General features: G+C 43.7%; 1 protein-coding gene across 1 annotated transcript in view; it reads left to right on the forward strand.

Annotated features, from left to right (window-relative positions):
• DDX46 (DEAD-box helicase 46) overlaps positions 1-14,797 on the forward strand; it is a 180,923-nt gene that overhangs the window by 6,828 nt on the left and 159,298 nt on the right. Inside the window, exon 2 of the mRNA XM_078783905.1 lies at positions 10,713-10,904. Coding sequence (XP_078640031.1) covers positions 10,713-10,904 — 192 coding nt within the window. The remainder of the gene's footprint in view (positions 1-10,712; positions 10,905-14,797) is intronic.

Genomic DNA, 14,797 nt, shown 5'->3' on the forward strand with positions numbered 1-14,797 from the left:
TGGCGGCAGGAAGGGCATCCGGCCGTAAAACATTGCTTCAAAAAGGGGACCAAAAAACAACAACAACCACGGTCCCCGAAAAGGCCAACCCCCGCTTTGCGGGGAAAAATGGCGTCTAAACGGTGGTTATTATGCAGTAAAAAGGAATTTGAGGATTATATGAAACTATGAAACACACGACTTGAACTACAAATACATTGTTGTTAAACTAGGCCATGGGCCACATATGGTCCACGAGCATCCCCCCCACCTCTAAACCAAACCAACTTTTTTTGAAGCCCAGAGGCATACTAAACACGATTCCAAATGTTACCAAGAAAAATTTAGGGATGCAATGCCCATTTCGGCTCAACAAAGTAGGGTACCCTCATAGTTATGCCGACGCTCTCCGACGTCGACCGAACTTTGACTACTGATTATAATCTTCCACCAGAGGCCTCAAATAGCTCCTATTTCAATATATGATATACCAAATGAAAGATTATGAGCTGTTCTTTTTGAATATGTGGTAAATGAAACTATTGGGACAACTAGTTAAATAAACAGCTCTGCGGAACACAATAATTCAACCCGCGACTGCTTCTTCAATGAAATATTGGTATTTATTTCACAATCAGATTTTTTAACATTTATTTACATGGAAACTTTTCAATGTTGTATTAATCTCTTCATCGTGTATTACATTTGCTTTCAGGCGATACCTTCATATTTTTTCTAACAAGAGCCAATCTGAAATAACAGCCATTTGAATGTTTTAGATTCAACGTTTTGGAACGTTAACATGTACTATATTAACAATCCAGTTGCACAGCAATACCTATATTACATAACGTTTTTATATGCATATATACTAAACTGATTTTAAATTTCTTTTGTTGAGAATACAAGATACTAAGCAAACATGTTTATTTATTTTAATCAATAGTTGTGACTCTATCCAATATGGCCATCACATAGTGCCAAAAATCGCTTAACCCTCAAAGCTTTGACAAAGAGAATGTACACATATTCTGCTAAACATGTTTGTTACACACACAATACTAAAAAAACCACACACACACACACCCCTAAACACACACACCTACACACACACACACACACACACACACACACACACACACACACACACACACACACCCACCAATAAGCCGTTTGCCCGGGTGTGGTGCCCACAGCCATCGGCGGTCACAGACACACAGACATTTCATTTTGAATTATACATATCAAATATAACATAAAACACAGGAACACATCTGGTTAATCAATTACATTATAGACAAATTTGAAACATGGATAAACATGATTTAGTGTTCATTCTATGTCACTGTCTGTTTCATCTCCATCCAGGGTACTGTTCTCAGCCATGAGTGCATCATCATCATCGTCGTCGTCGTCGTTATCGTCGTCGTTGACTGTACCAGGAGCAACGGTACGGGCTAGATCCGAGAGTTGTGCAGGCAACATAGTTCCGTCATACCACAGAGGTTCGAGATGCTCGTCTGTTTGTGTCCATCCGTGGCCATTGTGTGCCAGCGGAACATCAGGTTTAGGGATATGTGCTCGTTTCCAGATTCCCACTTGATAGTTGACTCGCGCAATGTGCTGAAGCAAGCTTCTTCTACAGGGAGGTAAAGTGGCCATGTCGATGTTTTGTGAAGGCGTTAGTATCTCATCACGAGCACATAGCTCATTTATCCTGAGGAGTCGCAGGTCATCCACTTTTAAAACCCTTGGTCTACCATAGATGGCACATGTGAAGGCTTCAAGGTCATCCAGAAGCTGTGAAGGAATGTCCCAAGTATCACCCAGCTGTGCCAACACTGGAACATATCGAGGGATTTTCAGCAGTGTTTTCATAGGCTTTACTTTTCCTATCCCTCTGAATGCACTTGTTGTATCACAGCCGCAAAAGGCATGCAGAGCCATGAGAGCCGTGCAGTATTCGTGGGAGTAGTTATGGGCCAGTTCTGAGATATTGATCAGCTTCTTTTTATTCCCTGTTCCTGTGTCAAAGAGGACTGTGATATCAGCCAGTCGGTGTGCATAGTGCAATAGAATGAAGAAGACGTCTGTGTCAGGACTTTTCACTCGCACATAGTTGAAGTTCTTGCTTTGAGCATACTCACAGTAGAGTATAATCCTCGAGTCTGTTTCTTCTTGTGATGAGGTCATCGAATCTAATAAGTGTGATGAAGTTGTTGTCCCATCTTCAGATGTCAGCTTATGTGGCACCCCATCACATATCAGTATCACGTTTCGTCCATGAAGCTTTGAGGCATACTCATCCGTTCTCCACAACCTGAGCAACATCTGGATAAATTGAAGTTTGTTCTCGTCATTTGACAGGAACTGTTTCCAGTCTGGAGGCTTCTTGGTCGCTCCTCCTTTGATGATCAATTTGTTCCCAACACCTCTCCTCTTCCGTTCCATTGCTTGTGCTGAATATGACGTTGTGAGTGTTTGACATGGTGTCAAAAACTTTAGAGCAGATTTCACTGAAGCTTCCGGGAAGATCTTTGAGATAGTAGAAGCATGCATTGCCATCATGCACAGTGAGGGTGTCGTTCTCTGGTGGTATGATGGCATTCTCACACTCCTTGGTCAAGTGGTGAAAGGCTTTACTCTTGTCTGTTTTCGCGAGAAATCCATCTGAAGTCCCAAGGCTGTAAGAAACTGGAGTCAGGGGATACGTCATCAGCTCCTTGAGATCGAGTTGTAGTCCTTCGTTTTGAGACTTCATGAATAGCTTGAAAGCAACATTGCCTTGTTGTTTGTATTGTATGACTTTTTGCTTTCCTGAGCTGATGATTGATACCTTGTTCATGCTTCCCAATGTCCGCAAGTTCATTCGTTTTACGGGCTCAAAGAACTTGCTGTCAGTCTGGAGTCGCTCGATAATGAATGCTTCTTTAGCACGTCTGCCCAGGTTCTCAGCTGCTAGTACGTCCTTGACAACATCATCCGATGCTGCTGCACCAGACGAAAGGATCAGGAGTTTATCTTTGGTTTCCACGTCAAATGGATTCAAGAAGCTTTCAATAGCCTCGCAAGTTTTCACAACATTTTTCTCACTTCGAAGGATCTCTGTTGGGCGAACGTCTCGATGTTTCATTCCCTCTCCAGAGTCGGCCAGCATATTTGCCATGCTGAGAGTAGCATTAACATACTGCGACCTTGCATGTGTGGTTCTCACCCAGCGCTGGTAGGCACTGTAATTCGTCATTATACCTGAAATTCCTGTACCTCCACCACCATGAGACTTGGCATGACGCATAAACGTTTCTTCCATGGTCTTGTCCACGTCACACCTATTGCCAGGGATAAACGAACGTGCCACACTTATGGCACCCCTCTCAAGGAGTTCCTCTGCTCCAGGATGAGATGTTTCTATGTTTCTATGTTGGCTATGAAGACTGAAAAGAAGGTCGTGTAGCGAGCATAGTTTTGTGCTCCAAAGCTGAAAAACAAGTCGCTCATCTGGCTGATACACTGAGAGTAGAGCTGAAAGTTGTTCACCTTTACTGCCTCAATCAGCGATAGTACGAGACCAAAATGATCCATGTAGCTAATCCACAGCTGAGCTGTTTTCCCTAGCTTTCCAGATCGAACTTCACTGCAAAATTTGGCATATCGCTTGATGTGCTCAGTGATGCTCTCGTCAGATAGAACTGCGTTCAGGTTTTCCGCATTTGGCGAATCAATCAAATGTGTTAGTCTATCCCTTGAGTCATCAGGGAGACTGGTCATCAGAAGGTCAGCATTGTCCTGTTTGCTGAACTGTTCCATGAGTAGTCGTTGCAGTGACTCTAACATGACCTTGTGGCAATGCATTGCTCTTTCATAATGTTTTCCAGTCATCACACCTGTCAGTGAACCAGAACCAATCAACCCAGCTTCTAGCAGGATATCAGACAGACCAGAGCCAAACATCTTCTTGCCGATCACTTTCAGATATGCGCAGGCGAGATGAAAGGTTCCAATCAACACGATGTGTCTCTCGTATCGTATTGGGTTGTTCCATATCAGGGGGAATGCCTTCATGCATACCCCCAAGTCGAATGTGGTAATCACATAGTGTTGATCGACTTCACTGGTTGCCTGCTCAGAATACCGAAGGCATTCCTGTACAGTCTTGTACTCTGTTATCGGTTCAGCTATGACTGGGTAATAGTCGATAGTTGTTAGACTTCGAGGAACTGTTCCTGTCTGCGACAGGAAACCATTCCAGCTTGCAACCTGTTGCTCATCTTTGCATCGATTTCTCAGTAACACCCAGAGGGTCTGTAAATTCATTGATTCTTCACGTGCTTGAACAGCACCAGGATATGTAAGCTGGTTGATGACAAGCAATGGACTATTGCGACGTGCCACGTAACAGTCTGCAAGAGAATCCTGTTTCTTCAGCGTCATTGATCGTTGCTTGTTCTTTGGTAGTGCTGGGATTTCTGGTTTTGAACCACCTGTCTCAGATCCTTCGATATCTTGGAGCATGATCCCATGAGCAGTGTGGACAGAGGACTTGCCAGTCATATCATTAAGCAATTGGTCAAAGTTGTCGAATTCTGAGTGAAATACACTGGGTGCTGTGGGTGACCTTACGATCTGACTTGACAGCATTGAGGATGTTTCAGTCACAGCCTCAGCCAATGCTGTCTCGAGCTCCAAAGAAAAGCTGTAACTCTCACAATGACCAAGACGATTTAAGAGTGTTACTAGCTTCTCACTCCGAAACAGGTGCCGAAGAGTCATACACAGAAGTATGTGCTTTGGGTGCTTCCATGATCCATTTGTTGCCGCTCGACAGAGGTCTTGACCTATTGACTGAACAAGTCTATGAACTCTTGCTGATGTATGAACTGCTTTGCCAGTTATCGCATAGAGTAAGAAACGTTCAATTTCTGCTGGAATTACTATCTGGTTGTTGGTAAGGTCTTGAGCTGTTGGTGGCCATTTGACCTCTGTAGAGTTATTGTATGCCTCTTGTATTGACTGGTGCATTTGTGTGCCGACAAGTGCAACTGTGTCTTCTGAAGCTAATTGATAGGCTTTTCGAACAGCTGAATCGACATTAATTTGAGTATTGTATACCAAGTATGATTGGAAATCTCCCATTTGACAAAATCCCAGGCTCCTTTGGTAAGCATCATATTTCTCGAGCTTCTTCTTGAGGTTGGTGCTCCTGAAGTTGGGATTCGGGTGTGGACTGTCCTGAAGCCTATTGGTGTAGACCTTCAGCAAGACAGATAGCTTCATAATTTTCTTCTCAGCAATAATTTCTTTGCCAACCACTTTTGTCACTTCTGCCATTGCCATCTGGTGAGCTTTTTCTACTTCACGCTGTCTCTCTTGTTCATCAAGTCGATCACTTCGCCATTTTTCAGGGTTCTGTGTGTATCTGTTTCGACATGACCTGTGAAACTTTGCTTCACATGCAAAGAGGTCATGCCCCCTGATGCGTAAAAGGAGAGTTTCATCATTTCGCACCTCTGCTACATCAATGACATGTTTCCAGCCTTCCCGTTCAAAGTCTATGAGGCCTTCGGTTGTCCAGCTGCCTTGGATTTTTACTTTCTTTCTTGCTTCTGATCTGCAGAAGATACAATCAGCATGGAAGATAATGTGATCACTAGATGATCGGCGGGTTGATCGGGATTCTGGCAAAGATGATGTTTCTGCTTCTTTTAAGCGGTTCAGATTCATCGTAAAACGTTGATAGCATTCCCGGTGAAAACCATGCACTTCTTCAATAATGTCAGGTAGTTTTCTGCATGATTCTTCAAGTCGATAGGGTGAATCTTGAGGTTCAGCCATTCTTCTACGCTTGATCTCCTTCAACTTTTCCATCTTCAGTTCCGGATCCTTTACATTCGTCATCAGCTGTATTGGTCCATACTTCAGCCCTGGTACGTGTATGATGCAAATGGGTTCCGTGTCAGATGTACAATGCTTTCGCTTCTTGTGGGATGTCGAAGCCATGGTTAGATGCACGGTTCTCCAAGTATAGATGTCAGCATCGCAGTCTAAGTCCTACTCGCATCTGAAAGTACACATAAAATAAGAATTAAAAAAGCAGTTACTATTTTGCTTAAGTTAATAACAGGGGTTATTTATCCATATATCAAGATATCCATTATTTATAATTAGTATAATCTGCAAATAGAAAACTTAAATATGTAAATTGACAGCAGTTAAACTTAATTAATTCAAATGGTTGTTACCTGTTTTCTTCCATATTGAGGAGAGATCTTAACTATGTATTTAAAACATTCATTTGTGGAAAATGAATCTGAAATGCAACTAAAATAGGCATGGGTTACATATTCATTTCTTTTAGTGACAATCCCCATAGTTGTAGGAGAGGGCACTGTCATGTCACTTTTGGTGGCAAATTTGGATTTTGCTAGCTAGTGACAATTTTTCTTGTGATCTAAAAAGTGAATCAATTAATTACAATGCATATAAAAACATTACGGGATCATGCCGATGGGTATTGCCTGCATAACTGGATTCAATATAGTGCATGTTAACGTTCCACAACGTTGAATCTAAAACATTCAAATGGCTGTTATTTCAGATTGGCTCTTGTTAGAAAAAATATGAAGGTATCGCCTGAAAGCAAATGTAATACACGATGAAGAGATTAATACAACATTGAAAAGTTTCCATGTAAATAAATGTTAAAAAATCTGATTGTGAAATAAATACCAATATTTCATTGAAGAAGCAGTCGCGGGTTGAATTATTGTGTTCCGCAGAGCTGTTTATTTAACTAGTTGTCCCAATAGTTTCATTTACCACATATTCAAAAAGAACAGCTCATAATCTTTCATTTGGTATATCATATATTGAAATAGGAGCTATTTGAGGCCTCTGGTGGAAGATTATAATCAGTAGTCAAAGTTCGGTCGACGTCGGAGAGCGTCGGCATAATTATGAGGGTACCCTACTTTGTTGAGCCGAAATGGGCATTGCATCCCTAAATTTTTCTTGGTAACATTTGGAATCGTGTTTAGTATGCCTCTGGGCTTCAAAAAAAGTTGGTTTGGTTTAGAGGTGGGGGGGATGCTCGTGGACCATATGTGGCCCATGGCCTAAACAAGATGGAATATTAAAAATGTTTTTTTTTTAACTTTCTAAACAATTGCAAAGAAAAATATTCAAAATGACAACTGTTATTATTAAACACTCAACATACACATATATATTGTTTTTAACCGGTCACATTTTGTAACCCGCAATACATGGGACCTGAATGTTGAGACCGCACATGTCGACATCCGACTGTTTAGCACGAAATCTCAAAAAGTTGTGGATGAGATCTGACAGGATTAGGTGGATGAGTTGGATAGGTGACAATAACAAGCCAAGTAGACTTTGGTTCAGGTCTGGATCCAGATCTGGCCAATGCGTATGTTCCAACACATAAACTAGTATTTAGCCTGGCGGAGGTATGCGCTCTACCGAGTGCCTTTCTAGTTTTCCAAATATGTTTGGCTTATTTTAGGAGCTTTGTAAGCCATTCAAAGTAATAATCCTATCCTGGACACACAATATATTTTATGATGCCGCTAACACCACTGCTTCCTGTGGTTTCTGCCCATGTGCGCCGAGCATTCTGTGGCAGAATATGTCATTTAAAAAGTCGTGTATTGAGGCAGGTTGATGAAATTTATGGATTATACTGTCTGTCTTAAGTAGATGTCTGTTTGAGATAGTGTGGACGTGACTTTTAAAATTTTAATGCACAAACAAATATCAGAGCATCCTGCCTCACGTGACGAGGAACACTCCCATGTGCCACTTACTCCTTTGCATGAAATAAACTTCTGGTTTTGCCTCTGCATGAATGGAGGCCACAAGTGTCTACTCTTTTGAGGCAACTTGAACCTTGACTCGCTAAGACAAGTATTTCCACATTTTTGGTATTGCACAAGTGCTTAAATTGATTTATTTCTGATTTAAGGCTTGTGGAGGAACTCACACATTGATTTTGCATGTGGGGCAAGGACATTAGCAGAGATTGGTGTCCTCTGACACACTTACAACTTGGACGTTCATAGATGATAAATCAATCAAAACTGTTCAAGCATGGGATTTGAATGCGGGTTCCCAGTTGATGAGCTAGCTGCTCGAGTGCTCGTATAAGAATAGTATATAGATAATGTGTCAGTGTCTTGTATCATTTCCAAATTGAGCATGTAACTTACTAAGTTTCATAACGATGTCATTCTTTTTTTTTTTTTGGATACAGAATCGAGGCTCGTGAAAGAGCTAACATATATCACAAAAAAAAAAAATCAAACAGACAAACAAAATATATAAAAAGAGGGAGCGGTAGACAAGATGAGAGAAGGCGAAGCACACAAACACAACATTTGAGAGCAGGGACATCGGGAGATGTGTGGGAGGGAGAGGGCATGGGGGGGGGAGGGGGGTGGGAGAAGTATAAAACACAAGGACACCAAGGACTTCCAGGAAAGAAGTTGGTATTTCAAAAAAGTGGATTTGGGGTGAAATTAGCGGGGGTAGAAAAGATCAAGGTTTTGGATGGGGGAAGATAAGAGATGGTGGTGAACAGCTGTTTTAAAGACCTGGAGGGAGGAGTGGGATTGAAGAGAGTGAGGGAGTTTGTTCCAGAGGCGGGAGAAAAGATGAATGAAGGAGTGAAGGTGAGCAGAGAGCCTTGATTTTGGCAGTTTAACCATAAGAGGGTTGCAGGCAGATCTTGTGCGACATGCAGGAATATTTGGGGGACAGAGCCCAGAGAGAGCTGGGGGAGCAAGGCCAAAGAGGAGTCTGTAGAAGACGGAAAGACCACCAACCTGCCTGCGGTGAGTAAGTGAAAGGCCCTCGGAGATAGCTTCATCTCGGGAGATTCCAATGATTCTGAACGCTTTGGTTTCAACAGCGTGAAGACGAGCTAGGTGTGAGGCAGGAGCACCAGCCCAGAGGGGAGAGCAGTACTCCATTGAGCTGCGGATGAAAGCCTTGTATGTGGTGAGGAGCTCAGGTGTGCCAAGGAAGGACTTCGCACGATGGAGGATGCCCAGTCGGCGACTGGCTTTGGAGGCCAGCTTGGAAATGTGGTTTTCCCAGGAAAGATCATTAGTGGGGCGGCTTAGCCCAAATATTCAAAAGAATTGTGCATTTTGTGATACAAGCACCAAATTTGGCACACTAGTAGACTATCATATTATGAAAAGATCTGGATATTGGGCCGTCTCAGATTCAGAGATTTGATTTTTGCAAGATTTGCAGATTTTGCAAGCTGAGATTGCAACGCCAGGGACGGCCGACTCCTTCCTACGAGCTGCCCACGTCACCCGCACAAGAAGAGCTCATCAAATCACTGCAGCGGCACTGCACATCCTGCAACACCGTGCGTATGAACGCCACTGTATGACATTTGCTGATGATGCAGAAGACCTGCCTGAGTTCGAAGACTGGTGTCACCAGAGAGGAGAAGACATTCCCAACTTTCAGTACTGGGCAACTGTGCTGGAACTAGAGATGTTGGTACTGGTCTACGTGCGTTCTCTGCGGCAGGCTTCATTCATGACGTACCTTGATGCCCTGACGGAACTGGTCCCATGGTTCCATGCCTTAGACCACACACACTATGCCAGGTGGGTCCCTGTTCACCTGAGGGACACGGTTGCACTCCCAATGAAGCACCCAGATGTAGCCAGAGAATTCAGGGCTGGCAACTTCACTGTACAGAAGACGAAGAAGGTGTTCTCTTCGATCCCAATCGAATCGAAATCTTGCAAAAATCAAATCTCTGAATCTGAGATGGCCCAATATCCAGATCTTTTCATAATATGATAGTCTACTAGTGTACCAAATTTGGTGCTTGTATCACAAAATTCACAACAGGTTTGCTATGCTGCTACACTACATGGCAGACAGTGAGACCCAAACGCTTGAGTGACAGAACTTCTTGGAGAGGATTATTCAGAAAGGAGATGGGAGGGTTGTCCAGTCGGTCTTCTTGGAGAGACATCGTAAGAGTGTGAGATTTGTCAGGATTGAAAGACATGTTCCACTTGTTTGCCCAGTCTGTGATTTTGTCCAGGTCTGCAGAGAGTGAGGAGGCTGCACACTGCCGATCTGAGGGATGAGGAATGGAGCGGCAGAGAGTGGAGTCATCAGCAAAGAAATAGAGAGGATTTTCAAGAGAGTCAGAGAGATCATTGATGAAGACCAGAAAAAGCACAGGGCCCAGAACACTGCCTTGGGGAACTCCAGCCTGAACAGGAAGAGTAGATGAGAGAAACCCATTCAGGGCCACACGTTGACTGCGACTCGAGAGGAAGTCCGCCAGCCATGCGTGGAGATTTCCATGGATACCAAAGGAGGAGAGTTTGGTGAGCAGAGTGGGGTGCCAGACCGTATCGAAGGCACGTGATATGTCAAGGGAGACAGCTCCAATGTCCTGTTTGGCATTGAAGACCTCCATCCATTGTTGAGACAGCAGAAGCAGCATGTCCAGAGTCGGGTGACCTGGTCTGAAACCAAATTGATGATCAGAGATCAAGCCATTGGAGAAGAGGAAAGATTTCATATCCGAAGCAATGAAGCAATGATAATGATTTATCCTTTGTGATAAATTATGGCTTTTTTGTTGATTTACAATGATTTTGCTTTCCAACAACCATTGGTGTTTTATTCACTCAGGTGAAATGTTTTAGTGAATGATTTCTTACTTCCAGGCATCATCGCAAGCGATCACCATCACGTGGACATTCACCGACGGAGAAGCGCTCCAGACGCTCACGTAGCCGAGAACGAAAGAGATCTCGAAGCCGGGACCGAGATCGAGATCGAAAGCGCTCTAAGACTCGCTCTCGATCCAGGGAGCGTGATCGACGTTCACGTTCACGGTCTAAGGATCGCAAGAACAGGTGAATTTGATTATTCTATCAGCATTGTCACATTGCTAATGCCATTTCTTATTTTTGTCTTTATGCCATTTTATGCCTTTATGCCATTTCTTTATGCCATTGCTTATGAGTGAAGTCACGAAAAATGGAACACTTATGTAAAAATCAGCAGTGGAAAATTTTCTACCTTTAAACAGTTTGTCTGTTGCTTTATTTTAGAGTACTAGGGCATGCCCGTACTATATATAAGCTAGGACGTGCCCGTACGTGGGTGCCCGTTCCTTGCCAAAAAAAAAAAAAAAAAAAAAAAAAATTTGTGTAGGGGTGTGTGTGTGTAAACATCCTAGGGCGTGCCCGTACGTGGGTGCAAAAAAACATGCGTGCAAACAACAACAAAAAAAAACTTTGAAACCACGTGGCAGTAACGACCACAGAACCCCCCCCTCTATTTACATGAATGGTTTGGTCCATTCGCAACGACCACAGAACCCCCCCCTCTATTTACATGCAATGGTTTGGTCCATTCGCAACGCCAAAGCGAACGGCGAACGGCTAAATCGCCATAGCTCGGTAAGTACTTGTCCGATTAATTTCAAACCTTGAAAAGGCACATCCTCGGGTCCCCAGCAATATACCTGGCAAGTTGCAAGTATATCGGACCCGTGGTTGTCGAGAAACAGCGGTCACAGACAAACGTACAAACGTACAAACGTACAAACAAACACACAGAGATTACTGGAATTATAGATAGATGAGGGTCCACGTGTACAAAAATAATGATTAGAAGATAACGGCTTGCCTTGCTTTTAAAATGGAGGCTTGTGAATTAGACAATTCAATATCTTATGCCACGTCCGTCACACTGATAAGATCATGTGCCGAGCAATGTTTACCTCTAATTAATATTATTTTCTTGGCATTTGAAGATGCAGAGGAGTGAAAACTATCAGAAAAAAATACTAAGTGTAAGTCTGTGATGGAAAAATGTAACATTGGTTTGCTGGTGTTGCCATATTGTGTCCCTCTACCACAATCTACCATGAAAAGTTTTCCTCTGGCAAATTTTAGGGGTCATGAGTACAAAATACTCTCAAAATCTGTTGTATGCCTCATGTCTTTATACAATATACCCCTCTTAGTTCACCAAGTACAGTGTATTTTAACATTAAAGGCAATATCACCTCAGTGTGACGGACGTGACATAAGCGACAATGTATGGAAATCATAAGATACTTGTTACTTTTCCATAATAAATGATAGTTTGCATGACAGAAATTCTTTACATGATACCAGTCTTTCTAAAATCGATGAAAGCTGAGAACAAATAACAGAAACACATCAAACATGTCAGTTGTAAACTGTGACAACATGAAATTACATCAAGGTAAGTGAAAATCTAATTTTGACACTCAACAAGGATAGTGTAGCAACAATAAATGGCTATTTTCCACATTACTTGCATTATGCACCACCGGTTCCGGTTCCTCGGGCGAGTGAAGCGTACTTCGAGCTCTCCACGGCATCAAAGTTTAAGTGTTTTCCCATTCTTGTCTTTGTCAAATTTCCACTGGTTGTTTTGCTGCGTGCGTGTTGTTGTGTGTTTCTGGTTGGTATTGGTTTGTAATTCGTACAAACTTGTATGTAATTAATCGTTTTCTGGGTCGTACCTCGTGCGCGGCCTGGTAACTTGGGGCTTCCCTCCCCCCGTCGGGTGGTTTGTCGATTTGGGTTCTTTCCTTCGCTGTATTGCTTGTTTCTTTTATTTTATTTTCTCCCCCTCACCTCACCTCCCTAGACAAAGAATTCTATATTGATTCTTGCTCTCCTCCTCGTCTCGACTTGTGCCCCGTTGGCTTGTTGGTTGGTTGGTTGGGTTGGGTTGGTTGGTTGGTTGGGTTGGTTGCCCCGCCCCCTGTATCTCGTTTTTCTTCCGCCTCTGCTCCTTCTTTCTCAAATCCACGTTCTCGCTTGGAGACTTTTCCCAGATTGTTTTTCATGGTTTTCATGGTTCTGTTTGGATATTGTTGGAATATGTTTAAACCGCAGCCGTGATGCTGATGCCCCCCCCCCCCACCCCCCCAGATTTTCCATGTTTTAAACGTTTCCCAGTGTGTACCCTGGTCAGAATAGGTACACCGTATCCCTGCGTGTCGTAAGAGACGACTAAGAGGGTTGGCGTCAGGAAGGGGATCCGGCCATAAAAACATTGCCTCAAAAAGAGAACCATGACAATTACAACTACATATGGGCAGGGTGCAGCCCGAAGTGGAGATCGGTTTCTGAGGTTTGGGACATGGAATGTAGGGACAATGACAGGGAAATCAGGAGAAGTGGTGGAAGTATTGGTCAGAAGAAGAGTGGACATATGTTGTGTGCAGGAGACGAGATGGAAGGGAAGTGGTGTGAGAATAGTGAAGTGTAGGCAGGGACAGAAATACAAGTTTGTGTGGCAAGGGTGCCTGGAGGGCGTGAATGTTGTTGGTGTCCTATTTTCTGAGGAGTTTGTAGACAGTGTGGTGAGTGTGACTAGAGTGAGTGATAGGTTGATGATGGTGAAAATGATGATTGGAAAGCTCTTGGTGAACGTCATCTCGGGATATGCTCCGCAGGTTGGTCGAAGCAATGAAGAGAAGGACAAGTTCTGGTGTGCGATAGAGAAGCTGATGGAAAACGTGAAAGATGAGGAAGTTGTTGTGGTGGGGGGAGACCTGAATGGACATGTGGGAAGGAGTATGGATGGTTTTGAGGGAGTTCATGGGGGTTACGGATATGGTGTGAGAAATGGAGAAGGTGAAAGGATTTTGGAGTTTGCTGATGGAGCTGATTTGTTGATTTGTAATACTCAGTTCCAGAAAGAGGATAATAAGCTTGTTACATACACGTCAGGTGGGTCGACGACAACCGTTGACTGCCTGATGGTGCGTAGGCGAGATAGGGGGCACCTCCGGGACACAAAGGTGATCCCGGGGGAGGAGGCTGTTTCACAGCACCACTTGGTTGTCTGCGACATAAGGGTGAAAGGTGCGAGGAGAGCTCGGCGGGTGAAGTACCAACCAAGAATGAAGGTGTGGAGGTTGAAAGAGGTGACAGTAAGGGAGGCATAAAAAGAGAGGCTGAGTAGGGTAGAGGATGATGTGGTTGAGCTTGAAAGTGGTTGGATGTCAATGAAAGCTAGTCTGTTGGGAGCCGTTGGTGAGGTATGTGGATGGACAAAAGGACCACCGAGGCACTCGGAAACATGGTGGTGGGATGATGAAGTTGGAAAGAGGATTGACGAGAAGAGGAAGAAGTTCAAGGAGTGGCAGAAGGCGAAGGGTACGGGAGCAGAAACAGCAGAGCATGAAAGTTATAAGGCAGCCAGGAAGGCTGCAAAGAAAGAGGTAGCAAAGGCGCAGGAGGCATGTAGGAAAATGTTCGGAGCACGCCTGGATTCGGAAGAGGGTCAGAAAGCAGTATTCAGGATTGCAAAGCACATAGCGAAAGAGAGGTGTGATGTGATGGGGGTGAGTTGCTTGAAGGATGAAGTGGGACAAATCGTTGTCGACCCAGATGGAATTAAAGGAAGATGGAAAAGATATATGGAAATGCTGTTGAATACAGAGAATGAATAGGATGGCAACATAGAGAGTAACCCAGTTTTAGGACCGGCAGAGAAGATAACTGAGAAGGAAGTTGAGGAAGCGATAAAAGCAATGAAGAGTGGAAAAGCGGGAGGGCCGACGGGAGTTGTGGGAGATATGTTGAAGGCAGCAGGAAGTTGGGGTGTGAAGAGAATGACAGAGATCTGTAATCTGGTGGTGAAAGAAGGCCGCATTCCAGTGGATTGGGAACTGAGTACCCTCGTCCCTCTATACAAGGGGAAAGGTGACCCTCTGGAGTGTGGCTCGTACCGAGCGATAAAGTTATTGGAGCAT

This window comes from Myxine glutinosa, chromosome 8 (genome assembly GCF_964187855.1).
Source record: "Myxine glutinosa chromosome 8, kmMyxGlut1.1, whole genome shotgun sequence".
NCBI classification, from domain to species: domain Eukaryota; kingdom Metazoa; phylum Chordata; class Myxini; order Myxiniformes; family Myxinidae; genus Myxine; species Myxine glutinosa.